The following is a 27,483-nucleotide window of genomic DNA, read 5'->3' on the forward strand; positions in this document are numbered from 1 at the left end:
TTGGCTTTCTTTCAACTAGAAAGAAACATTTTTTAATATTTTTTCACAAAAGTTATGTAATAGTCAAACTGTTCAGTTAGTTTTACTTTGGTCTCAAAATGATCCTTTTGGTGTCTGGAAGTCCCTACCTCTTTGGTTATAGTGGTTAAAAACAAAACCACCTACTTAATCAAACATTTAACAAAAATATTCCTTACACCTTCTACAGAACTCTTCCAGAATTACTAAAGATCTGATAATTTGGGATCTCAAAGAAACAAACAATTCACAAAGAGCATTTATTAACAAATTTCAGAGATTAAATAGGGATTTCACTTTCAAACACTGAACAGTGGTATCAATGTTTCGTCAACTCTGGTCGCGTGGGGTCAGGTGTTCATGTCAGTCACCTACTTTTCTTGGACTTTTCTCTTTTCAGCCCCCTCATACTAGCACACTTTGTAAGCTGTATAAAATACGTAATGTGCTTCTTGAAATCGAACCCACGTGTAGTGACTTCTAAGGTTTTTGCTCCTGTTAGGTCCTATAAAATAGTAATAGTAGTAATCCTCCTGGAGACTGTAAAAGGAAGCACTGCATGGCATCCTTTTTCAAAGATAGCTCTTCAGATTAAAACAAAAAGTCTGCAAAAAACTTGAACCAGAGTTATTCCTCTTTTACTCTTTCACAAATTAATCATTTCAGATACGAAGTATAGATGTCAATGACACTTCTTCAGTCTTATGAGCTGTACTCCTCCCCCAAAGAATCACGCTCACAAAAGAACTTTATGGTGACATGACAGAGACTGTCTAGCGCAACAGTACCAGGGGGAAAAAAAAAACAGCTCACAGATGTTCTTCAAAAATACAAGCATCAATCACTTCAACTAAAGTCACAGCATGAGAACCCACAGCTAAGAATCAATTCTTCTATCTTTATAAAGATACTCTGGACGCAAGTTTGCCCAGCAGAGCATCCCACCAAACGGTGTGCATTGTAGGTTAGGGTGGAAAATAAAATAGTCTAAAAATTCCAGCAAACTTCTAAATCATACACAAGTTATAGAAGCAGAACATAAGGTAGGCGGCCAATGCGAAATCTGTCAGTGATGCAACAAACACCCATAGCCCAGGGTTCTTCAAGACACAAGGTCATGCCCACTATGAACGTGCCACAAATTGGAGGTCAGTGTCAACAGACTCTGGAAGTCAACTTACCTTTTCACAATCATCCAAGTTTTCTAGGGAAAGGGGCTACAATGGTTTTCCTCTTTGGGTAGATTTTACCAAGTGAGTCAGAGAAGACAGGCCCCTGGGCCTCTAGAGGAGTCTGCTCTTCTAATCCAGTGGTTTTCAAATCTTAGGACAAAGCAGAAACCCCCAGGGGAGCTTATTTCTGATGCAGATAGTCAGGACTCAGCCTGGTGTCCAGTTTATGAGTTGTCCCTGAAATGCTCCTTTTCAATAAGCTACTCCACCAGGTACTGTGATCATGGGGATCCCTGGATCCCCAAGCTTGGGAAACCTTGAAGGGATGCCCTTTATCCCCAAATTCTACTGAGCAGCAAAGGCTGGATCTTTGGACCTCAGTGGCTGGCTCAAGGGAAGCAATGTCTCCAGGGAAGGAGTGATCACGGTAGGGTTGGCAGGGAGAGCTCTCTGCAGGGGAAGAGAAAGGGAGGCCACACACGTGGTTTTACTCCACCGGCCTGCCCTTGACCCTGGGCCCAGCCACACCCCACCACTCGGACCGCACTGGGACCGAGGTGTCCCGCTCAGACTCACATCCAGACGAGCACCTACCCAGCCTCCGTTGTCCTGGATCCAGGTGTGCAGGTGCCGGTTCAGGTACTCGGTCATCCACAGGGCGATGCTGTCCACCAGGGGCGACATCTCCCGGTTGACGCTCTCCACACACATGACCCCTCCGAACTCAAAGAAGGCCACGATGCGCCCCCAGTTCACCCCGTCCCTGAAGAGCTCCTCCACCACCGTGGCGAAGCGTCCCCTCGCGGTGAAGGGCGTCAGGTGCAGCTGACTGGACATCTCGGCGAAGTCGCGGCGGTAGCGCCGAGAGAAGTCATCGCCGGCCTGGCGCAGGGTCAGGTGCACCACAGGCGGCACCGGGCTGGGCGCAGGCCCGGCGGCGGCGGCCGGGGGCGGCGGCGGGGAGGTCCTGGAGGGCGCGGGTGTGCGGCCCGGCTGGGAGGACAGGATGCCCGGCGCGGGAGCGGCCCCGGGGGGCGCGGCGCCCGCGTCTCCGGCATCCCACTCGTAGCCCCGCTGCGACAGCTTATAGTGGATGTACTTCATCACGATCTCTCGGTTATCGTAGCCTGTTCCCCCCGCGTGCGCCATCCTTCCGCCGCGGAAAGGCAGCCGGGTCCCACAGCACCTCTCGCCCCCCGCTGCCCGCCCCACGGCCCCGCAAGAGGGGTGAAGAGTTATAATCCAGCTATTTCATTGGATGTGCTTTGCATTCCTGGATGAGGGGGTGTCTTCAATCACGCGGAACACTTGATTCTGGTGTTTCCCTCTTGGCATGAGATGCAGGAAATTTTTATTTAAATTCCTTTCGGATCTTTATTTCATGAGGCACATTATTAATTACTGTTAATATCAGTCTACCTCCTCCGTGATGCTGAAAGGTTAAAAAACTAATCAGTCAAAATCAGGTGCGTTTCCCTCTATACGCTGGTTGAAAGCAGGGCACACACACAAGTTACACGCTGAGAATATATTAAACTGCCTGGAAATTAAACTTACTCCAATGCACTTAAAGTGAAAATCGCAAAGGTTCCCATTGACAGTTACATTAAACCAATTTCCTGTGCAAAGAACTTACTTGTATTTTTTAAGGACAGCATGATCCTCTGTGAAGTTTCCTTTTTTGTGAAAACAAATGAAAAGGCAAAAAGATTCCCTCAATCTTCAGAACTCTCCAGTTAGAGCTGCTCTGAAAACTTCCAAATGAATCAGGAGTTGGGGGAGGGGGGTGCAAAAAATTAGAATTTCCAGTTTGATTCCTAGACTTCTTCACAGAAATGTCAGTCTGTAGGAATCCCAACCGGAGATCTCAAGAGCACGAGCAAACGGAAGGCAGCGGCGGCGGCGGATGAATTACCATTTCTCAGTCGGTATTTGCAGAAGTCCTGGGATTTTCCCCTTCTCGGCAATTTTCACGCGCGCACACACGCGCGGGCACACACATGGATCTGTGTCCGCGGGGCCGCCTCACGCCTCCCCGGGGAGAGAACACCGGGCCGGAGTCGGCGGGCGAGCCGCGGACGCGGGCGGGGATCCTCTCCGGATCAAACTCCGAACGGCCAATGCATTTTCCGAAGAGCTGCCGATAGACGCAGGCTGGCCGCGCCGGCCCCGCGGTGCCGAGCGCGAGGAGCCCGCGCTGTGTGTGGTGCAGCGAGGGTGGGAGGCGGCGCTGGCGGGGGAGGGCTTTATTTTTTTTCCCCCTCTTTTCCTAAAAAGGGATGACTGCTACGAAGTTCTCCCCCCCCGGACCCCTCTTCCGCTGCACCCCACCGGCGCACCCCGCCTCCGGGCCGCGCACCCTCTCCCCGCCCCCGCGCCGCGCGCTCCGGCCGAGGACGCCGCCCGGGGGGGCCCGGCGCCCGCACCTTCGCGGCGGCGGGGGGACCGGGCGCGGGGCGGGGCGGCGGGAGGAAGGGGGCGGCGCGGGGGGCCCGGCCTCTGACTTCATTCTCCGCTCGAACCGCCCGGTTTCCTGTGCGTGCGTCACACGGTTCATTCAAAAAAAGAAGAAAGGACGGGCCCTCCCCGGAGCCGCCCCCCCGGCCGGGTTAAAGGCGCCGCGGCCGGCGCGGAGCGCGCGCCCCGCCGGGGGCTCTGCGGGCGGGGGCCGCGGGAGTGGGGGGGTCCGGGACGCCCCGCCCGCTCCGCGCGCCCGGCCGGGGTGGGGGGCGCGGGCGGCGCGGTGGGCGCGCGAGGGGCCTCCTCGGGCCTGCGGCGGCCGGGCGCGCGCTCGGGGTCTCCGGGGCCCGCGAGGGGCCGGGGGCGCCTGGGGAACCGCCCGCGGCCGGGGTCGGCTGCCGGGGGCAGAGGCGGGGAGCGGGGGACACCGAGAAAACCGGCGCCGGGAGTCGCCTGGACCCTTTCTAGCCGCGGGCGCGCGCGTGCAAGTGCGCGCGCGTCCGCACCCCGGGTGTCCACACTCGGCCGATGCTGACCCCGAGCAGGGGCTTCGGCGCCGGCCTCCCGAGAAGAGAGGCCACGCCGCGCGCGCCTCGGCGAGGGAAGCCCCGAGCCTCGCGTTTCCTTCCAGCTGCTTCCTGGCTGTCCACGCAGAGCGCGCGCTTCGGAGACCCCACCCGGGCCCAGGCTAGACGCGGCTCCCGGGGCCCGCAGACGGACGGCCCGGGCGGCCGAGCGCTGTCCGGTGCGAGTGGCGGTGGAGGGCTCTGCGACCCCAGGGACTGCGGCCCGCGGGCTCCCCTGTCCATGGGATTCTCCGGGCAACAAGACTGTCCCTTCTCCAGGGGATCTCCCTGACCCACGGATCGAACCCAGGTCTCCTGCATTGCAGGCAGATTCTTTTTTCCTCGCTCCCAACCATTTCGGCCCCGGGTTATTAGGCGCCGTGGGGCCTACGGGGCAGTTTCAGGCCCGCAGCCCCAGTCAGGGCAGGTGGGTTTCTAAAGGCCTCCCGGTTGTCCAGCACTCAGTTCTAGACGTCCGCACCTTCTCGAGTTATCTATACGTACACCAACCTGTATATACACACATGTGTACACATTTTTAATATTTTTATACACATTCATATATATTTTATATACGTAAACATTTTAAAAAATTCATCAGTACAAATGGCTTCCAGAAAAAAAGCACAGAGGGCAGACAAGTTGCATGTGCTTATTTTTATTTCTAAAAGTCTTTGACAAAGTGCCAGGGAAAAAAATGTTTACTAATAGCATGGCGGCTTAGTGAATCGGGCTTCCCTGGTGGCTCAGACGGTAAAGACTCTGCCTGCAATGCAGGGAGACCAGGGTTCCGTCCCTGGGTCAGGTAGATCCCATGGAAAAGGGAATGGTTACCCACTCCAGTATTCTTGCCTAGAGAATTCCATGGACAGAGGAGCCTGGCGGCCTACAGTCCACGGGGTCGCAAAGAGTCGCGCACACATCACTGAGCGACTCACACCTGATAGGGCTCAAGTAAAACTTACGGGAGCCTGGTTTGTTGTGGGCTTAGAAATACAAGGATCAACTACTGCCCTGTCTACACGTACCTTCTCACACTGTATTTGGTCTCCTTCCTAGACTAAAATCAACACGTTCATTCTTTGGTAAAATAAGCACAGCAAATTATTTTCATTTCTTCATTTATCAAAGCCAGTCAGCCAACATGCCAGCCCACCTCTTGCCTGTAGGAATGTGTACCTGGTACAAATGTCTTAGCCAGGCAAGGAGTGAAGGAAGATGGCCCTTCCTGCTTCCAGCTGCTGGGACCGTCACCTTTTCTCCACGGCAGTGACGACGAAGCGCGATGGCCTGGGGATCTGTTCTCGCGGAAACAGAGGAAAGCCAAGCTGAGGCCACCCGTCCTGGTTAGGGGTCTTCTCAGAACTTGCCTTAACTCCTGAAGTTACTTAGGAGGAACTGAAAGCCTCAGTGCTTGCGACCCAGCATGCGAGTGAGGAAACGAGAGGCCAGAGCTGGAACCAGGCTGTCCTCCTGCCAGGGGGGAGACCAGAAGGAAACAGAGCCCATTCCGAGTGAAGGAAAGCCTGCCTCGTTCTCTCCTTTACTCCACAGATGATTCTTCCACACTTAAGTGGCACCTTGATCATACTCCAACATTCTCAGGACAGGTCTGCATTAATCTTGACTAAGGCTAAATATTCCCTAGGAATGTTCTGGGACTCCTTCAATCAAAATAGTGAAACCACTCCTCCATTCAGATTGCATGCTTATCAGATTCCACCAGAAGTGTCAGGGCAGGCAGTCCTCAGAAGTGTGTGAATTAACTGAGTATTGGTGACCTAGTCGGAGGAGCACCAGTCTGAGTCAGGAGCCCTAGCTACAAACCTAGAGGCCTTCCAACAACCTTTCGAATGCAGGCACTGTGGGATTTCACTTGCCGAGACGCCCTGCACTTTTAAGGGCTGACGGCTGGTCCTTTTCCCAGCTTTGCACCAGGAGAGAAAAGGACAAGACGCAGGGAACGGAGAGCATATCCAGCATCTCAAAGGCCTGTGCTTCCCTTCTTTATTCTCCAATCTGCCAAACAAATAGGGTTTTATTGCCAGTTTTCAACCTGCTGGTTGATATTTAATGGTATCATTCAGAAAGTTCTCCTCATCACCAATATTGTTGTTCAGTTGCCAAGTCATGGCTGACTCTTTGCCGCCCCATGGACTGCGGCACACCAGGCTTCCCTGTCCTTCACTATCTCATGGAGTTTGCTCAAACTCATGTCCATTAGATAGCATAGGTGCTATCTAACCATCTCGTCCTCTGTCACCCTCTTCTCCTCAGGCCCTCAATCTTTCCCAGCATCAGGATCTTTTCCAATGAGTTGACTCTCTGCATCAGGTGCCAAAGTACTGGAGTTTCAGCTTCAGCACCAGTCCTTCCAACGAACACCCAGGACTGATCTCCTTCAGAATGGACTGGTTGGCTCTCCTTGCAGTCCAAGGGACTCTCAAGAGTCTTCTCCAACACCACAGTTCAAAAGCATCAACTCTTAGGTGCTCAGGTTTCTTTATAGTCCAACTCTCACATCCATACATGACTACTGGAAAAATCATAGCTTTGAAAACATGGACCTTTGTCAGCAAACTGATGTCTCTGCTTCATAATATTCTGTCTGGGTTTGTCATGGCTTTTCTTCCAGGGAGCAAGTGTCTTTTAATTTTGTGGCTGAAGTCACCATCCACAGTGATTTTTGAGCCCAAGAAAATAAAATCTGTCACTTTTCCCATTTTTTCCCCGTCTATTCATCACCAATATAAATGTTCCCAAAGTTTATGAAACCCAAAAGGACATTATTCTAATCTAAACATACTAATATTTAATATAGGTATGTATCAAATTCTTCCAAACCATTAAAATTTTTATTTAAAGCAAGAATAGAAAGATAGTGTTAACTGTGTGGGAATTGACAACTAATAGGTAAGATGAAAGAGTTAAAAATAAAACCATGACCCCAACCAGTGCAAATGCATCCGTAAATAAACTGAACTAAGGAGGAAAAACAAGCAGGGCGCCTGCGAAGAAGACAAACGAACTGCTTAAAACTAACTTCTCACAGGCACAGACAAGCAACCCAAAAGACTAGTTTCCAATTTCGAGTATTTCTATGTTGTTTCCAGCTTTACTGAGATATAACTGACATAGTATCTTACACATTATAAACGCTTATGCTACATACTGCCCTGTGCTTTAGGACGGTTTGCATACTTTGTGGCAAACATTGCACGATAATGTTATAATACTAATTCCACATTAGTTAGTATAGTAACAGTAATAGACTTCCTGACTCATTTACACTCCAGAGCCCCTCCCTCTTCTGTACATGCGTGTCCTCATCAGGAACCTGTTTTATGAGATCTAAACCAACAAGCCCTGATGTAACCAGGAAACCCACCTGGCTAACTTTTAGTGGGTCCTAAAGCTCAATAAAATGTTTGGAATTAAGCAACAACTTTTGAAACCAGGCAGTGAAGTGCAGGTAAATCATTGTATTGTGCAAATTTAGCCAGCAAATGTGTACAAAGGAAAGCACAGTAAATTCACTCCTGGCAATTTTTTTCCTTTCAGATTAATGACTTGGCACTTGAAGTGAATAAACTGAGACTAGGAACTTATACTTTTCAAATGCTTACTCCTCTTGTTGGATTAACATGAAGCACCATAGTACTGAGAACAGGCAAAGAATTTATATTCTTATGTGCAATAACCAATGTTTATCTCTATGCTCTTCACTCCTTGTTGGACTAGGCCTGCACGCACAGGGGCTTCTCGCCACGGCGGCTCCTCTTGCCGTGGAGACAGGCTCTTGGTGCTCGGGCGTCAGCAGTGGCAGCACCCAGGCTCTGGAGCACTGTGGCTCAGGCACAGGGGTTGAGTTGCCTCGGGGCACGTGAGACCCCCCTGGAGCAGGGGTCGAGCTGGTGTCCCCTGCAAGCAGACTCTTAACCCCTGGACCACCAGGCAAGCCCCCCCTTATGCTCTTTAGCACAAGACACAGTATCTCCCAGACATGAACTACCGATGAGCACGTTTAGAAAAAGCAAAGTTAGTCCATTGTTATTTAGGGCCGCAGTAACAAAGGACCACTAACTGGATGACTTGGAGCAGAAATTTACTCTCCCGCAGTTTTGGCACCTCAAAGTCCCAAATCAAGGTGTCGGTAGGGCCATGCTCCCTCTGAAGGCTCTAGGGAAAGATCTTCCCTACCTCTTCTAGCTTGCGTTGGAGGCTGGCAATCCTTGGCTTGCAACACTACTTCTCTCCATGCCACTGTCTTCCCATGGCCTTCTCCCAGTTTCTCTGCTTTCTCCTATTTTCATGAGGTAACCAGTCATATCGGATGAGGACACTAACAGCCTCACCTTAATTTGGTTATATCTGTGAGGACCCCATTCCCAGTAAGGTCACATCCAGGGGTTCTGAGGATGAGGACATCAGCATCTTTTAAGGACTCACAAGTCAACCCATAACAATATGTATCTGACTTTTTCCCCCCAAACTACTGAGGAATGTTTATTCCAAAGCTCAAGGGCTCAGCCACCCCTAAATTTCAGAGAGCCATGATCTTTACAAATTCCAGCCATTCCCTGTTTGTGCTCAGAGTTAGTCTTCAGAGGCCGAAGCCTTAGCTCCTCCACGTGGGGTGATGTGGCCCAAGCCTGCCCCCCGAGATCTCCCCCCAAGGCCCCCACCCCGAGACCGCCCCCCCGGCCAGTCCGCTCACCCTCTCCTGGAGCTGCGTTACCGCCACGGGCTTTCTGGGAGACGCCAGGGTCTCTCCCTTCTTCTCCTTGCACATATGCTTGTCTCCCTGAAAGGAACCCAGCTTTCTTGTGGCAAATTCATATTCATTCCTCAAGGTTGATCTGAACCGCTTCTTCCTTCCACGTGAACTTGCCCGGCTGTCCCAGACAGTCCAGGGATTCCACTCGTGCTGCTAAAAGAGGTTTCACGTGGATGCCAGGAGTCTCCAAGTCAGAAAGCCCGTTTGGATCCAGGCTTCATCGCTTTGCTGCTGTGACCTTGGTCTAGCTACCTAACCTCTGTGCCTGTGCCCCACTGATAACACAGGGGTATAAGGGTACCACTGGCAGGGTTAGTGTATGGTTTAAGCGAGTTAGACGAAAAGCACTCACAAGAGGGACCGGCATGGGTCACACCTCCAAACGTTAGTTATGATGCCTTGGTATTGTCGGATCACCGGGCACTCTCTCTTTTTTCTTTTGCAGTGCTACGCAGCACTGTGGGGTCTTAGTTCCCCAATCGGGATTGAACCTGCACCCCTTGCATCAGAAGTGTGGAGTCTTAATCAGTAGAGCACCAGGGAAATCCCACCATGTAATTTCTGACATGCATCCCCCTGCCCCAGATTATAAACTATTTGAGGGCAGGGACCATATTTTCCTCTGTACATTCCCAGCCTAGAATAGAGCTTGGCATTCAAATGATGGTGGCATAAGGGTCAGAAGCCTGAAGACAGGAATGGGGAGCAGTTCCTCTTTCTCCAGGAAGACTGGTCAGAGCCTTCAGAGGGATGAAGAGGTGAGCGGGGGACACACCAGAAATGGGATCCCCACGGGTGGGGCAGACTGTTTACACCAGTACTGTTTACACTGCCGGTGCCTGGATACCAAGCTCCTCACAGGCATTCGATAAATACAGGCCGAATGAGAATGGGGTGTATAAAATCAAGAGTGGGACAGAAGTCAAGAAATGATTTCCCTTTTAAACATCCAAACATAAAAACTACAGAGGGCATATCCTATGCCATTTATGTATACAAGTGGCTCAAACTGAAAGAAAGGTTCAATTTGCCAATCAAGCCATCCAAGGCATCTCTGGTCAATGTGACCACAATTTTTCTATTTAAGGATCGAGAAATATTAAGGCGTGTTCTTTCCCATCTCTCTCTTCTGTGCCCTTCAGAGTCTAGAAGATATTTCCTTGTTGGAATATGAAGCCTTAAAGCATAGAAAATCAATTTGTATATGAAACATAATTACCTAAGAAATTTTCTTAAATTCCATATTTCTTCCTTTTATTCATATATCCCACACTAGAGTCACACAAATCCAGAACATTATTTGAAACAAGGGCCGAAACATCTACTGTGAAAATAATACTTCCTAAAAAACGATAAAAATTAAGCCTTGTCAAGTGTTTAAGATGTAAGGTTAGGATAATATCACGAAAGAGACTGGTGTTTTGCTTAAATGTGTCTTTAAAAATGCACATTTCTAAGAAATACGTTTTCAAATCTGTAAAGCATGTTCCCCATTTATTTTTTGTCATGATTCAGAAATACAAGATATGAAAATTAGGTTACAATTCTGCCACAAAAGCTTCTAAAGTAGCAAACACAGGTTCTATTATATATCAAAATAGCCATATGCACTCATCAGTTTAAAAATGCCTTTAGAGTTGTCACCTCAAGCAAGTGTAAAATATAATAGCTAGTCTCTCCTCTTCAAAAAAACAAACCTGCCATCACTGCTCTGAACTAAACAAGATTTAGTCCAGAATATGGAAGATTATGGTTAGTAGGTATTTTTCAACGCTGAGTCACTAAGAAGTTAAGGAAATGAGAAAGATACAAAACATTTTAGGTCAAAAAGTATGAATAGCTTAAGTGTCCTCAAGTAAGTTAAGACATATTTAAATTGTAATATGATATAATAAAATTAAATATGTTGATACAATTCATTTTAAAAAAATTATTATGGGACTACCTTCTTCTGAAAAGACAAAGACATACAATTCTTTGAATCAAAGCAACTATTATGAAAAAGGTTTTGTCATTTAATATTAGAAATGGTCTGTCAAATTTTTACTTCTAAGAATCAAAAATAAATGGTTTACTGGATCCAAACAGAGACTTATAATGAAACAAATCCAATTTCATGTAAAGGGGCCATCACTAACAGCATTCTTAATTTCTTCTCCTTTCAGCTGTCAAAGTTAAATTTTAAATACATAGAAAAGAACAACACTCTTGACTTTGTTTTGGCAAAAATAAATGAGAATTTTCATACCTTTTTCAATGACATAGGGTCCTTGAGCATACTTTGCAATTTCAATGGCTGAATAACGTTAAACATTAAAATAAATATACTCACAAATACATTATAATAAAATAGTACAACCCAACCTAGTACAGGCAGGCACATCAGACCTGAAACTCACATAATAAGCTATTGTTGGTCACATACACAGAATCCACCTTTCAACAGAATTATGATTAAACTTCTTCTGTCACAAGTAAGACTTACCCACTTCTGAGCACAATAGAAAGTGTTGAATCAATGTGATCCTTAAAAAAAAAAAAAAGCCAATAGTTTCCCTAACAATCTGCAGTCTGATTCAGTCTTTCTCTTCTTTCCGAGCAAAAAAGAAATCAGTGTAATAAAGGGTTTAATAAGAATTGAGCCAAAAAAGATAAAAAGTAGAATTTGCCTTGTAATAGTTTCACGATTTAGATGAAGCCAGGTCACTGTGTGATGCTCATTAAGTGTCTACAATCACCCATCCAAAAAAAATTTTTTTTCTTTAACATTTTGAAAAGGTAATACGGGGTCTACGCTGGATATGATAAAAAAAACATCTCCACAGAGTCTAGGGCAATCCCTGTCATCAAAACCGTTGGTACTTCTTCAGACAAGTGATCAGCCCATGGTGTGACATAAATAAAAACTACAGGAATCTCAAGTCAGGTTTTGCTATCAAGTGCCTTATGGCACCAAATGTAGGAAGAAAAAAAGGAACACCTCAGTTTTCAAACCTTTTTGTTTACAAAACTGTAGACCTCTGCCATCTCTGACAGATGCTCTATTTCCACGAATCTTGTGCTATAATTCCCTGATGCTATAATTTCCACGAATCTGCTCTCATGCTCGCGCTTCATCTCAGTTGGGGCCATCTCCCTGTTGTGGAACAGGGGCTCTTAGATTTGTTCAGGTAGTAGGTGACCTGGAATGACTGAAGTCTCTCTGAGAATACCTTGAGAAATGTATATTGAAATAACTACTGTAAAATAGTTAATTTAAGAATGCACCCTTTTGGACTAGACTTTAATATAGACCATCAGTAGAAGATACCCACATTCAAGAAACACTTATGAGAAAAGAATAAAATCGAGAAACACCCAGCTTTTACTTTGTATCTGTTTTCTGGGAATGAGGAAAATATAGTCATTACTCCCTTTTAGAAGCTGCCCGATATGACTCAACGGAGTTTGCAGACGATGGCTCCTGAAGGCTGAGAGATTCATGAAAACTTTATGGGTTCAACCCACCCCGATAGACTGCAATGAAGTCATCCCAAGCAACTTATATATTAAATAATAGTTTCTTCTATCTCTGTCAGTGTTTGAACATGTGTTATTCTCATGTCTTTTAAAAAGACACTGTGGATTAAAGCCATTAAACATCTTACTTTGTAAAAATTAAGTCATTTGAAAGTCAAGAGTTCAAAAACTCAAGAGTAAAAAAGGTTTGTCAGTGTTCAGATCTTTAATCTCTTGTACAGCTGCTGTTCTCTTCCAAAGCAGTGGTCTTTTCTCACTAAAAGGAACTGGAATGTGGAGATGCATAAGCTCACAGCGTGTGCGAGAGCGCGGGGCTCGGCACAACGAGGGCGCCGCCCTCGGGTCTCAGGTCTGCAGAGCGCATCCGCTGACGGAGCGGCTCACCGGCCTCGCCGCGGATCCGCCAGTGGACAGCGGGCCGCGTCCCAGGAGCAACAGCGCATCCAGGCCTGCGCTGTGCCAGCGACCACGGCTAGGCTTGCTTAACACGCGGTAGGAGATGTTCTCAAGGTCAGTGGAGTCATGGAAAGAATAGGGCGATCATTTCATTTCAGAAACAAGCGTCTTCAACACCGGGCAGCCCTGTCGTGCTAGTTTTTTCTTAATGAGTAAACTGAGGCTGCTGCCAGTGCCCGCCTCGAGGGCGCCTCCGCAGGAGCCCCCACCCCCACCCCCCAACACCGGCAGAAAACGGAAGGGGGTACATTTTCTAACTTATTTTATAAGGAGGTGGGTCCGTAAAAGTATTGCTTCAGCTGCATATTAAAATGATTATACACCTTGGCCAGATGGACTCTACCTCTGCAGTGCAAGGAAGGTTCAACACAAACATTTATCAGTGTAAGGCACCACACGGACACAGCAAAGGGGGAAAACCCACAGGACCATCTCAGGAAAAACCCCAAGCTGAAATATGCTGTCAGCGTTGTTTTTGCTGTGCCACATGGCATGTGGGATCTTAGTTCCCCGACCAGGGATCGAACCTGTGCCCCTGCATTGAAAGGGCAGTCTTAACCGCTAGACCACCGGCGAAGTCCCCCTTCAGTCTTTTTTAAAAGCTACATACATGCTACGAGGAGAAAAAGGTCATACTTTCTAACTTTTTCATTTGCTTTAATAAATTCATTAATTAATTTTTAAAGTCAAGGGAAAAAACTGGTCTCTCTTTTCTTTTTTTTTATAAAAATATTATAGCAGTCTAAGCAAAATTGGAAAGGAAGACATGGGAAGAATAAGAAACTACAATGGAATGGGTGAGCTTCAGGTCATTATGGCTACTGAAGAAATTGTAAACTTTTAAGCTTCTAAGGTTTTACTTCTCTTCAGAAAATATTTTAGGAGGCTCCCTTTCTCCATGAATGAAAAATGAGACATGCCCTAAGCATTCAAGTCTAAAGAAGACAAAAAACCATTGTTTTTCCTACTGGAATATATTTATCTCCTTCGTTCCTCGGTATGGTCCTCTCCCATCCCCCACGTAGTTTTATGGGATCAAAGAGAAAGAAACCACAAGTGACCACCAGCATCAGAGTGAGTCATGGACATTATTATGCATTCATACCCCACGGCAATGTGTAAAATGCATCTGGAATAAAACACACTAAGTTAAAAAAGAGAAAAAAAGAAAAGGTCCCAGAAGCCCATTTCTGGACATGATTTCTAACGGGAAAAAAAACAGAAGAAACATTTCAATGATCATTCCGGAATCCTGCTCACATGCTGTGAGTTCCCTTACCATCACCTCTCCACCTCGGAGAATCAAGTGGTCTCCTCCGTATTTGCATAGTATTAATAATAGTCTGGAGTTGAACGGCGATCCCCTTGCTTGCAGCCAGGTTTCTGAAGATCACTGGTCCAATCTCACAGATTAGAAAGCAAGACATAAATGTCTGCAAGCCCAAAACTGTGTCCCACTTAGCAGCAAGCTGGTAAATTATTCAGACAGTCTTTTTCCAAGGGGTAAGAATTAGGCAGTTTTGTCTACAGTTTCCAATTTCGCCTTCTGCATCATGCAGCGACGAACGATACTGTCGAAACTTCCAAGGTAAAACAGTGCGATCGTGCGGAAGAGGCCCATGGTGACCACCTGCGAGACAGAGGCCTGTGAGCTCACAGGGCGGGACGCACACCCTCCCATCCAGGGGCTTTCAGATACAGCTCTGATACACAGTCCCTAAGACGTATCTCCGATCTGCTCCAAGGATCAGGGTATATAGTGAGAGCCCTGTGATCTGCTCCAAGGATCAGGGTATATAGTGAGACTCTGTGATCTGCTCCAAGGATCAGGGTATATAGTGAGAGCCCTGTGATCTGCTCCAAGGATCAGGGTATATAGTGAGACTCTGTGATCTGCTCCAAGGATCAGGGTATATAGTGAAAGCTCTGCGATCTGCACCAAGGATCAGGGTATACAGTCAGAGCTCTGTGATGTGCTCCAAGATCAGGGTATATAGTCAGAGCTTCGTATGCACCAGCTCCAAGATCAGGATATATAGTGAGAGCTTTGTACGCACCAGCGGAACAGAGACAGCAGCAGCCATCTGCTCTGTGCCGCTGGACAGCACAGGGCCTGCAGACAGGCGACGACAAATCGTCGTCCAGTTACTGAAACATATGCAACTACACGGAGAACAAAATGGAGATTCTTAGTAGCCTTAGGGTTCTCTGAGCTAGGAAAGATTCAGAGAAGCATCTCCAATATCCAGACTACAATCGAGGCTTCTTGGTTTAAGGTTTATGTACTGATTGTAAAAGGCAGTCCCTATGCCAGGCACTGAGAATGACTAGTGCAAGCTGCCACCAGCTCGCTCCAGACCTGGGCAGACAACCAACTGAAAAAGAGCAATTACTGTCTCAGGGTTAAGAAAGCAATTAACCATACCCATTAATTTTTGCCCTTTCCAGTAAGGGACTCTCACTGTATCACCTGTAAATGCAACTTTTAAAAGGCAGGAAACTACAAAGAGAAACATTTTCAAAGATACAAAGCATCAAAAAATTTGCCTCCCAGGAATTCCCTGGTCCTCCAGTGGTTAGGACTCCGTGCTTTCACTGCTGAGGGCCTGGGTTCGATCCCTGGTCAGGGAACCAAGACCCCACAAGCCATGCAGAAACGCCACAAACACTGCCTCCCAAGCATCACCTGTTTTTCAAGAAGCTACTAGAAGAGGGAAACAGCCAAAGAGAAGGGCATCAACAGAGAAAGGCAACGCCCGGTGACACAAGGAAGCAGGGGGCCCGACACTGAGAAGAGGTGGAGGGTCCCTGGGGTGACTGCAAAGGGGGGCCGGGGTCCCCCAAGTGCCAGACTCGGGGGCAGCAGCCAGTCCTGACGGCAGGTCAGGAGGCTCCACAAGGAAGTCCTTCCAGAAGGTGAAGCTGACACAGTACCTGATATTTCTAAGAGGAGATGAACACAATCATTATGAATAATACCTAGTAAAAGGCCAGCTACCCTTTCATTTCAGGGAAGAATAAAAAAGACTGTACGAGAAAGGAGAATGGGTTGTGTGTATTACACAGCTCAGCTGTGAACAGCATTGAAAGAGCCCTAATGATGGCTACTTCAGTGCAGTCTAACCAAAATCACAGTATCACTAAAAAGGGAGAATAAGAGTTGGGGGAGGGGTAGGTGTGAGCAAGGAGAGAAAGATAAGAAAGGGGAGCTCCGTGTGCACCCTTCAGCAGGATATCAACCTGATCCAGAACCAAGAAATCAGCTAAAAGCCTCCATGGAAGTGTCTGCTCCAGAGATAAGGAGGTAAAGGTCAGAGCCCGACTGCTTCTGAGAAGGGTGAACGGGGGATATGGGATGAGGGTGTGCTGTTTTTCATATCAAGTCTCAAAAATGACCTCATTCTCTCAAGTAGGCAGAAGGATAATTTTGAAAAGTATAAAAACCAAAGTGAAGCTGGAAAAGGCAAACTCTGGAGGACAGTGAAACCCTCAGTGGTTGCCAGGGTTTCAGAAATAGGTGGACCCAAGGGAATATTCAGAGCTTCCAGTGGCCCTAGTGGTAAAGAGCCCACCTGCCAATGCAGAAGATGTAAGAGACGTGGGTTCAGTCCCTGGGTCAGGAGGATCCCCTGGAGGAGGGCATGGCAGCCCACTCCAGCATCCTTGCTGGGATAATCCCATGGACAGAGGAGCCTGGCAGGTGACAGTCCACAGGTTCAAAAAGAGTTGATCACGACTGAAGTGACTTAGCATGCACAGTGCACTATTCAGGGCAGTGAATTATCTGTAGGACACTTTAATGCTGGATATGGGTCACTCTATAGTCGTCAGAACTCACAGGATGGATGGATGACACCATGAATAAATCCCAAGGCAAACTGTGGACTTTGGGTAGTAATAATGTATCTATACTAGCTCATTAGTTGTAACAGAGAGCCAGCCACACCAGCGTGCAAGACATCCGGAGGGAGTGGAGAGCAGGTCTGTGGGAATTCACTGGGTTCTACTCACATTCTCTATAAACACCTAAAAGAAATTTAGTGACTGCTCTTTTTGTTGTTGTTGGCCAAACCCCGAGGCACGCGGGGTCTCGGTTCCCTGAGCAGGGGTTGACTCTGCACGCCCCTGGGCGACAGTGGACTCAACCACGGGACGCCCCGGGGCTTCCGAGGGTCTCCCCCTGGGAGAAGCAGAGCGAGAAGGAAGCCTCTCCCTACCCGACTCACCGGGACTTTCCAGGGTGAATGAGGCTACATCGCTCTGCCATAAACCGCCCCCGAGGGGCTGCCCAGCCCCCATCTCCCCTCCATCACCCGCCTCGGTCTTTCCAGAGCGATCCCTCTGTGAAAACCCTCATCACGCGGCGCTGCACTCTCTCATCAGTCTCCTCAGTCTCTCCCACCAGACTGCAAGCCTCATGGCGTCCAGAGGCTGCAGCCTTACCTCTGATTCTCCAACAGCGGACACGGCAGCAGGCTCATCAAGGAGCAGCTAATTTTTATGTCTCTTCCGGATGAGCTGTAATTGCCGTGAGTGCAGGGACTGCATCGCACCCTTGACTTACCTCCCTGAGCTTCTGTGGTCTGACTCACTGGACAGTTTCTGGTCTGATATCCTGGGACTTTCAGGCAAGACCACCTCTAACCCCTAGAGACTCCCCAGGATTCCCAGGTGGCCCTAGTGGTAAAGAACCTGCTTCCCAGTGCAGGAGACTTAAGAGACCCATGTTTGAACCCTGGGTGGGGAAGATTCCCTGGAGAAGGAAATGGCAACCCACTCGAGTATTACTGCGTGGAGAATCCCATGGACATCCCATAGACAATCCCAGAGGAGCCTGGCTGGCTACGGCCCATAGGGACAAAGAGTTGGACATGATTGAAGCAACTTATCATGCACGCACCCCCTGAAGACAAAGATTTCCATTTTTCAATTCCAGAAGAGGAAGCATTCTCAGAGGAAAACCAGATTAACACCCTAATAGCAGAGCAGACGCTTTCTCTCTACACCTGCAGCCCCACGTGGAAGACTTCTTCCCAGTCTAAATTCCTCACGTTACATCTTTAACCTGGCTTCCCTGGTGGCTCAGACGGTAAAGAATCCGCCTGCCACCCAGGAGACGTGGGTTCCATCCCTGGGTCAGGAAGATCCCCTAGGGGAGGGCATGGCGACCCACTCTAGTGTTAATGGAGAAGCCCACAGACAAAGGGACCTGGCGGGCTGTGACTTAGTGACTAAACAACTTTAAAATATTTCCTGTTTACTTCTCCCGGGTAGAGGAAGAAAAAAGCTGATACTTCAGGAACAACTCTTCACACCCTCAGGTAAAGCTTCCATGTCTCCCTTCAGCCTTTGCCCACTGAGGTTCAGTGAAAGGCCCGGCTGTCTGTCTGGGTGTCCGTCTGTCCTGAGGCTCGGGCACGGCTCACCTGCTGGAGCCCTTCCATGATGGACGTTACTGGAGCCATTCCACAGGTCAGCGATGAGAGCATGTACCCGTCGGAACCGATGGAACTGTTGAAATTTCCTTGCTGAAACAGAAAGAAAGGAAAGAGGCAGTGGTAGCATCATGGAAAGCAATCAGCTCAGCACACCAGAAAGGATGACCCGTGTCCGTCCACGTCAGCGGGAGGAACGGTCACGGGCACACGTGTGAGCTCAGGGATGAACGAGGCCGTGGCAGGCTGGGGTGGCTGGATGGAGGCTTCTCAAAATGTGGGCCACAGACTCTGAGTGTCGGGAGACCCTCCCCAAAGACAAAACCACAGTCATGCCAACACTGAGACACTAATTGCCTATTTTCACCCGTGGCACGAGCACTGATGGGAAATGCCGCTGTCTGGTTAGCACGGACCACAGTGGGGGCGCCTCCCCACTGTCCCCAACACTTACAATGGTCAGTAAACACAGGAAGAAAACAAATTGTTCAATCTCCAATAAAAATTTTAAAGGTCAGTTTTGCTTAAAACTGCACTTGTTAAGCAGTAAAATGAATCGTTTTGTTCAATCTCGACCCTGGAGGACATCTTTTTTCTGATTTTTTTTTTAATTGGAGTAATGCACTGTGAAGAAGGCTGAGCGCCGAGGAATCGACGCTTCTGAACTGTGGTGTTGGAGGAGACTCTCGAGAGTCCCTTGGACTGCAAGGAGAGCCAACCAGTCCATTCTGAAGGAGATCAGCCCTGGGATTTCTTTGGAAGGAATGATGCTAAAGCTGAAACTCCAGTACTTTGGCCACCTCATGCAAAGAGTTGACTCATTGGAAAAGACTCTGATGCTGGGAGGGATTGGGGGCAGGAGGAGAAGGGGACGACAGAGGATGAGATGGTGGATGGCATCACCGACTCAATGGACCTGAGTCTGTCGGACACGACTGAGCTACTGAACTGAACTGAACTGATTAATAGTTGCTTCACGACGACAACTGCTGTGCAGCCAGCGGCTCAGTCACGCGCATGCACACCCCCTCCGCCACTGGGTCTCCTTCCCATTTAGGTCCCCACAGAAAACTCAGCCAGAAAGAGAAAAACAAGTATCGCATATTAACACATACATGTGGAATCTAGAGACATGGTACAGATGAACGTATTTACAAAGCAGAAATAGAGACAGGTGTAGGGAACAAACTATAGACAACCGCGGGAGAAAGGAGGCGTGGGACCTACCGGGACGTCAGGACTGACGTGCGCACCCTACGGTGAGTCAACAGACCACCAACGGGGGCCCACTGCACAGCACAGGAAGCGGCTCGACACTCGGGACGCGTCTTCCTACTGTTCTGCACGACGAAGAGCCTCACACGGGCGCCCCCTCGCGCTCTGCGCCGGCGGGAGGGCACGGACGCCTCGCGGGCGAGCCCTGCTCCCGCTGCGCGGGTCAGGCAGGGTCCCGCTGCTTCCGCGGACCGTGTCCACAGCAAGAACCAGGCCTGACCATCTGTGGTCATTCAGACGGGGGGATGGAAGATTCCTAGCAGGAAATGCATGGAACGACTGTCGCTTCAAGAAAAGCGGGCAGCTTTTGTAGTCCGTGTGCAAATCTGAGCCAGAATTGGGAAGAACGTGTGTCTGCCATTTTGAGGCTGTCACCTTCTCAGTTACAGAAAGACTTCTACCGTAAGATCAGCAGTGATATGAATGAATGCGATTTTTGGGGGTAACTCAGGGAATTCATATTTTCCCAAGGATGAATACATAAAGTTACAAAATCATGAATGGGTACAAAACAGTGCAAGGCAGACTGATGGGCTGTCACAGAATAGAGAACAAAGAGTTCACTGCTGCTGCTGCTAAGTCGCTTCAGTCGCGTCCGACTCTGTGCGACCCCATAGACGGCAGCCCACCAGGCTCCCCTGTCCCTGGGATTCTCCAGGCAAGAGGACTGAAGTGGGGTGCCATCGCCTTCTCCGGAGTTCACTGCTAGAATTTCCAATTTCACATTGCGACTAACCTTTAAGAAACCACGATTCATCTAGTTTAGGTTTTTATATTAAAAAAAGAGGAATGTCCACAATGATCTGAAAAGCCCACAGAGTCTCCCTTCCTTTTCCAGTCTTTGCACGGCCAGCCTCGCTTCGCACCCTTCATGCAGAATGACTTGACACGGCATGCGGGAGCAGCTACGGGGCAGCTGCTCTCAGTCAGCACAGACACTAAAGAGGCTGGGGGACGAGAAACAATGCCCCCCTTCCCCCTAAGTTTTGTTTTGAAAAATACTTTTTGTTATAAAAATGTTACAGTAAAATACACTGAATTTATCATTGTCATTTTAAATGAATAAATCCTTTTTAAATGATATAGTTTCACTTTCTGATGTAGCAAAGATTGATAAGGATAAGCCATGGAACCAACAGTTCTCTGGGGCTGTGGACAAGCTTAGGGTGGAAAGTGCTCAAGAGATGAAAGAAGCGTGAGAACCTCCAGATTAAAGGAATCCTGCCAAAATACAAAGAGCTGCTTCGAATCATTAAAAACATGGAGTGTGTTTGCTTTGACTTGAGATAAGCAGGAAAAACAAAGTCCACCCAATCCACTGGTGCCATCTTCCTACGCCTTTGAACACAATCAGGGCAAAGTCCTTCCCACGTCCGCAGATGTTTTAATAGCCTTCAAGGCTTCCTGTATTCTGCTGGGTTCGGCCTGAACATGCAACGGGCGTTCCTTCAAGGCCAAGGTCCAGCCAGCCGACACTTCTCATTCGGATCATCCCCAAGTTTCCTAAATCCAATGTGGGCCTAAGGATTACACGTATGTTTATATGTCCCCTGGACATGTGTATTTTTCTGCATGTGGGTTAACAGGAACGCTGCCAAAAAGCTTGTGGCCCACACGTCGTCCTACAGAACAGTACCTGGTTTCGAGAAAGACCGTTCTGGACTCTGAATAAACTCCGGAAAGTGGAGGGCCACTGGGACGATGGCCGAGGGGGCGGGCAGCACTTTCTTGTTAGTAAACATTTGGGGAAATTATACCAGGAAGCAGGAAAGGGAAAGGAAAATCCTTAAACCAGTGCGGCAGTAAGACACCTAAAAAAATATCTAGAACTGAAAATACTGTGGCAGAGGAGGAAGATGACAACACGCCAGACACAGTCTATAACCGCTTACGCATCACAGGCAAATCTCGGTTTCCTTTCAAAGAACTAAGGCTCTCAGCCTGCTCAACCTGCTCCTGAGATTAAGAGACACAACCATGCGACTTCCCTGGTGGTCTGGTAAGAACCCGCCTGCCAGTGCAGGGGCCACAGCTTCGATCTCTGGTCCGGGACGATCCCACATGCTGCAGAGCAACTAAGCCGGTGTGCCAACAACTGCTGAGCCCAGACTCCAGAGCCGGGAGCCACAGCGACAGAAGCCAGGGCGCCTGGAGCATCCACGCTCCTCAGCAGAGAAGCCGCCGCAGTGAGACGCCTCTGCAGCACGAGGAAGAGGAGCCTCCACTTGCCACTACCAGGGAAAGCCCGCACGCACCAACTGAGACCCAGTGCAACCAAAAGTAAAATTCAAAAACAAAAAGAGATATAACGAGTTCCCAGAACTTATTAACATGGAATTAACCAGGGAAGAAAAGAACAGTCTATGATATTAGATATGATGAATTTAACGTACACACATACACACATGCTAGTAATTTTACATTTTGAAAAAAAACCCTGGGACAAATACCTTTTTGAAAATACAGCACTGTAACCATTCACAAGGGAACAAGGGTTTTACTTACTACAGCGTCTTTAACAATTTGTTTGGCCACTTGTTCTGGTTTGCAGACAGATGTGGTCTCTGAAATAAGACGTGTCTCTAAAGGCTAAAAAGGTGAAAAAAAAAATAGACATTATCAATACCATTACTACCCACTACATTAAAAAGTAAATAATTTTGACAGTCCTCCTCCCTTAATTTATACATAATTCTAGTTTTCTACCTTTGAACGGATTCCTATTTTTAGAACTAAGTCCATCTGGATTCCAGATCAGTTTCTACCTGGTTACTGTGTACAATTCAGCCCCTCAGTGCCCCAGTTACTCTGTGGGACAAGAGTCCTAATTCCAGTGAGAACCATCAGAGCTTCATTTAAAATATGAAAAAAAAAAAAGACCCTGCTTTGTCTTTTTTATTTTTAAATCTTTGGAGCAACATGCAACCCATGTGCTCAAAAATTCTTCAGAAGGGAGTTTCAGTTAGAAGTTTCAAAACTTAAGCCTTAAATGGTATGAAACGATTAATTTTATTTACCATGTGGGCTTGAAAAAATAAAATAAAAACCAGAACATATTTCCTTAAGATAGAAAAGCGGAGAGCTCATAAAAGCCAAGTGTTTCTTGATGAACCTGAATTAAGAGAAAAGTCCTTTGGAAGGTGCCACCACTCTCCCGCGTCCCCAGGCCAGCACGACCGCGTGTGGCCAGACCCCGGCAGAGGTAAAGGCTCTGTGCGCCCTCTACAGGGCTCACGGAGCAAGGCTGCAGCTCATCTGCCCACAGAATCAGCCCAACATCTTAGCCAAGGAAAAAGAAAAAGCAATTGAACATCAAAATCAAACCTTCACGGGGAAAGCACCACCCGTTGTCAGCTCTGGCCTCTACCTAGAAGCCCACTTATCAAATGTTGCAAATCTGCCTAGCAGATGCCCCTTATTTTAAAACAGGGCATTCACGTTAACTTTATTTCTTTGAAATAGTAGTCATTTTAGGAAGCAGAGTCAAAAAGAAATGAATAGGGGGAAAGGCTTCTAAACCATACACATCTTTCTGAAAACATACAGCCATGGGGCGTCAGTGCCAGTTTTGATGAGGTGCAGATTCACACTTAGTGAAAATCACTACAACAGAGAAGAAGACCAGAAACGACAAGTTCCAGAGGGGAAGTTCGGACTGATCCCTTCTTCCCCACTTTGCTTGCTCAGAGAGTGCCTACTACGTGTCAAGGCAGGTTCACACGAGCAAAGCACAGAGCCTGCTTTCGGCTCGGGATGACTGACAGTCACTGTATTACTGTTTAAGTCCAGAGGCGGGAAAACACAGCGGAGAATAAGGCCAGGGCGGAGGATGGTGAGCGTCCCGCGGGAGGGACGCTAAGACACAGCACGTCAGGGGAGTCCTCTCCAGGATGACAGCCACACGGAGATGAAAAGAAGCACAGGAGGAAGATCCACTCGGACACCCAGAGAGAGGGTGGCCAGAGTGCAGCCCACACGTGGGGTCGGCCGGCAGGCGCAGGGGGCGGACGGAGCCCCGGCGCGGGAGGCCTGGAAGAGGAGAAATCGCGGAGGGCGGGTGGCCGAGGCCTAGACGGGGCCCCAAACGGCTCAAGGCCCCTGGCTTCTTCTCCCAGCATGCTGGGAGCCCGGGGAGCCGCACACGCAGAGTGCCATCAACACCAACATACAGCATTTAATTCTAACTTCAAATTAAATAAAGTGAGACCTTCCGTGTCTCGGTCCCACTGGCTGCATGGCAAGTGTTTAACAGCCACGATGTGACTGCATTACAGAGCTGCGGGCGTAGATCGTTTCCACCATTCCAGAACATTTTAGACCATGCTGCACAAGAGTTTTTGATCTTTTGTGGTTTTGGATTGTTTTTTTTTTAAGTTTTGCTTTTTGGCTTTTTACTCACAAGAGGGGTTTGCACAGGGGAGTGACAAGAGCTGACCTGTCCTTTACAAGGATCACCAGCTATGCCACGAAAAAGACTCCAGCGGGGCAAGAGCCAGGAGCAGGCGGGCCAAGTTGAAGACCTTTAGAACAGTTCAGGAGAAAATATCGGTGACTCACACTGCTGGGATGGTAGTGACATCTGCAGTTTAAAAAAAAAGTCAGACTGGGGATAGGTCCTGAGAGCAGAGCCCAGGGTGGTGTGAGAGGAGGCATCGAGGCTGGCTTCAGGGTTTCCAGCCTGAGCAGCTGTGGGAATGGTGGGCACCAGAAATGAGATGGAAAATCCTAAGCAGGAACGAGAGGGAATTAAAGTGCCGTTTTGAAATGTTACATCTGAGGCGCCCATTAGACCTCCAGGCAGAGACAATGGATTAGCAACCACTTCAAGTCCTTAAATGAAATTAAGTCCAGAGGAGAAAATATTATCAGTAAAGAGTATTATGTGTCATGCTAAGTCAGTAAGTCATGTCGGACTCTTGGTGACCCTGTGGACTGTAGCCCGCCAGGCTCCTCTGTCCGTGGAATTCTCCCCCACCCAGGGATCGAACCCGTGTCTCTTAGGTCTCCTGCATCGGCAGGCCAGTTCTTACCACTGGTGTCACCAGGGAAGCCGAAGACTATTAACTTGTTAGTTAAAACTACAAGCTACACTCTCCATCAGAAAGAAAGCGCTGTATTCATTACGTCAAGCCTGAAGACTTAGCAATAATGGCCTTTCAAAACAGGGTCAAACCAGGACTTTCCTCCTGGTCCAGTGGGTAGGACTCAACGCTTCCACGGCGGGGGCCTGGGTTCAATCCCTAGTTTGGGAACTAAGATTCCCACAAACTGTGTGGCATTGCCAAAAAGTAACAAAGAAAATAGGGCTATAGCCCCCAAGATTTCAAATCAAAGTTCCAGAAAGTTCTGAGGCCTCTTGCAAGCACGTAAGTTGAAAGAAGCTCAATTTTCTGACGAAAATGCCTGCAAGCTGAAAGGCGGAAAGACAGAAAACAGGAAAAGGGGTTTCCAACGTTCAAGACTAGAAACGGGGCACAGAGAGGCATACTCACCTTGGTTTGGTTTTCTTTTGCAAACCCAGGGGTGTCTGTGTCTGGTGGGTAGGCAACTGTGACATACACATTGTAAGGCTTCACCTGCGTTTCAGAGACAACATCAGGAACTTTAGTAAAACAAGACACACTTTCGCACCCTCCCTTATCAACCCACACTGGCTGCCAGACAGACATTCCGCACGCGGCCCTGATTTTCTCAAAAGGTAGTGAGACCAACAGGCTGGTTCTGTAGAGGAGCGGTGTGTATGTGTGCAGTCATGCTGACCCCTTGCGACCCCGTGGACTGCAGTCCTGCCAGGCTCCTCTGTCCATGGGATTCTCCAGGCAAGAGTACGGGAGGGGGTTGCCATTTCCTTCTCCAGGGGATCTTTCTGACCCAGGGATAGAACCTGTATCTCTGGTGTCTCCTGCATTGTAGGCGGGTTCTTTCCCTGCTGAGACACCAGAGAAGCCCCTACCACTGGCTGAATCAGGAAACGCTTGGCCCTGAAGATCATTTAGAAATAAAATTAAAGAGCTCACCCGAGCCTCTATTCCAGAAATCAGCTGGCCCTGAGCTACAGAGGTTCGCTAGCCTCCTTCTAAGGCTCTTTCGCTCCCACTGACCAGGGCCTGGAAGCTGCCGTGAGGACAGCAAACGGTGCTAAAAGGAAGCCCCTGCTGGTCCCCAAACCCCGACCCCCACCCCGAGCACTCAGCACGGCAGCCACGGCCACGGGCAAGTCTGTCCCTCGGCCATCTGGCTGCAAAGCTGCTCTCCTTCACGGTGCTTCTCAAACTGCTGCTCTGCTCATCTCACCTACGATACAGGCTGAGACCATTCAAACCCCTCCCCTCTGCCCCAGACCCGGGTGGAGAGTGACCCCACCCCGAGAGTCTGCTGGCCCAGGAGTCCCCAGCACCAGGGAGGGCTCAGGGCTCTCCTCTTCAGCAAACATGGTGCTCCTCGGGGCTTCCCCCAGGTCAGACCAGGACCACCTCACCCGCATCTAAACGCGGAAACTCCTTCCCAGCTCCTCTTCCGGCACCCCTGCCCGACCTTGAACAGGATCCCAGGCTTGGTTCCCTCTCTAACGCATCTCCCCCCTGGAATCTCTCCACTCAGAACACACCGATGCCCCTAAGGTCGTCCTGCCGCCCGGCTGGGACACAGCGCCCCATGGACCCCTGCTGCACACCCCTGCGGCTCAGTGATGCTAAGGGGGGTGATTCAAACCTTCGGAACCTTGGCCACGACTCTGCTTGCTCCTGGCTCACTGCTGAGCCCCACGGGAACACCAAGGGGACCCAGACAGGCACTGGACCTGAGGGAGGCCCACAGGTGAGTCACGTGACACCTCGGAGCACTCTGGGGTCCTGTCTGACATCCAGCCTTTTCTCCCCCTGCTTCCCTTCGAGATGCACAGTCCTGGAGGCCGAGGAAGGAGCTGCAGGGGCAGGGGAGCTGAAGCCCTCAGCCTGGGAGGGGCAGTAGCAAGGGACGCGGTCCCCACCGGCTGGGCCCCGGACCCCCAGGCGTGAGACACACTGGCGCGGCGTCACGGGGCGGGCAGCCCCAAGGCCCAGCTCATAACGGCTCTGGACTCGGGCCAGGCAGGGAGGCTGATGAGCAAGCAATTTCTCTTCCACTTGTTTTCATGATAGCGACTTTAGAAAGTGCCTCCCACAGCCTTGCCCTTCGCTGGGCACAGACAGGAGAAAACACCACTGCCATTAAAACACAAAAGTCAGTAAGCGGGAATCAGACAGCCCACCCGAAGCCTGAAGCTGGCGGCTCGGACATGGCCGCTGCAGAGACAGTGCTCCTGTCCCCCACGACGGGCCAGGACGGTGGGGCTGTAAGCTCCATGGCAGGATGTCAGAGCGGCGTTTCTCCAACTCAAGGTTATGGTTGAGCTGCCAGAAGAGCTTACTGCTTTTCAGAACAGCTTTTTCCCAGGGGTGGGGTTGGGAGAAACCAGTCCAACCCCTTTCTGAGTACTGGTATCCTCGGTATAATCCTGGAGCCAGATAATCCTCTCAGCCTATGGCTGGATACCTCCAGTGGCTACGAACTTAACCACTGTATTTATTTATTCTAATGTCTGTTTATTTATTTGGCTGTGCCAAATCTCAGGGCTTCCATGGGGACTCAGACAGTAAAGAATCCGCCTGCAATGCAGGAGCGGAGAAGGCAATGGCACCCCACTCCAGTACTCTTGCCTGGAAAATCCATGGATGGAGGAGTCTGGTAGGCTGCAGTCCGTGGGGTCGTTAAGAGTCAGACACGACTGAGTGACTTCACGTTCACTTTTCACTTTCATTCATTGG

The 27,483-nt window shown here is 49.0% G+C and overlaps 2 protein-coding genes across 5 annotated transcripts in view; both read right to left on the reverse strand.

Moving 5' to 3' along the window:
• The window catches only part of BCL2 (BCL2 apoptosis regulator), a 192,516-nt gene extending 189,107 nt beyond the window's left edge, over window positions 1–3,409 (reverse strand). For 2 of the 3 annotated variants that reach the window (XM_005224105.5, XM_024984176.2), the window contains exon 1: window positions 1,785–3,409. In XM_005224105.5, coding sequence (XP_005224162.1) covers window positions 1,785–2,339 — 555 coding nt within the window. In that variant the 5' untranslated portion in view covers window positions 2,340–3,409. The remainder of the gene's footprint in view (window positions 1–1,784) is intronic. The other variant, NM_001166486.1, reaches the window with a different exon arrangement.
• Window positions 3,410–10,470: 7,061 nt separating this feature from the next.
• The window catches only part of KDSR (3-ketodihydrosphingosine reductase), a 42,683-nt gene continuing 25,670 nt past the window's right edge, over window positions 10,471–27,483 (reverse strand). Inside the window, exons 6-9 of one of the 2 annotated variants that reach the window (XM_024984196.2) lie at window positions 25,171–25,254; window positions 22,184–22,267; window positions 18,395–18,496; window positions 10,471–14,598 (exon numbers count right to left, since the gene is read on the reverse strand). In XM_024984196.2, coding sequence (XP_024839964.1) covers window positions 14,479–14,598; window positions 18,395–18,496; window positions 22,184–22,267; window positions 25,171–25,254 — 390 coding nt within the window. In that variant the 3' untranslated portion in view covers window positions 10,471–14,478. 2 annotated transcript variants of the gene reach the window in all.

This window comes from Bos taurus, chromosome 24 (genome assembly GCF_002263795.3).
Source record: "Bos taurus isolate L1 Dominette 01449 registration number 42190680 breed Hereford chromosome 24, ARS-UCD2.0, whole genome shotgun sequence".
Taxonomy (NCBI): Eukaryota; Metazoa; Chordata; class Mammalia; order Artiodactyla; family Bovidae; genus Bos; species Bos taurus.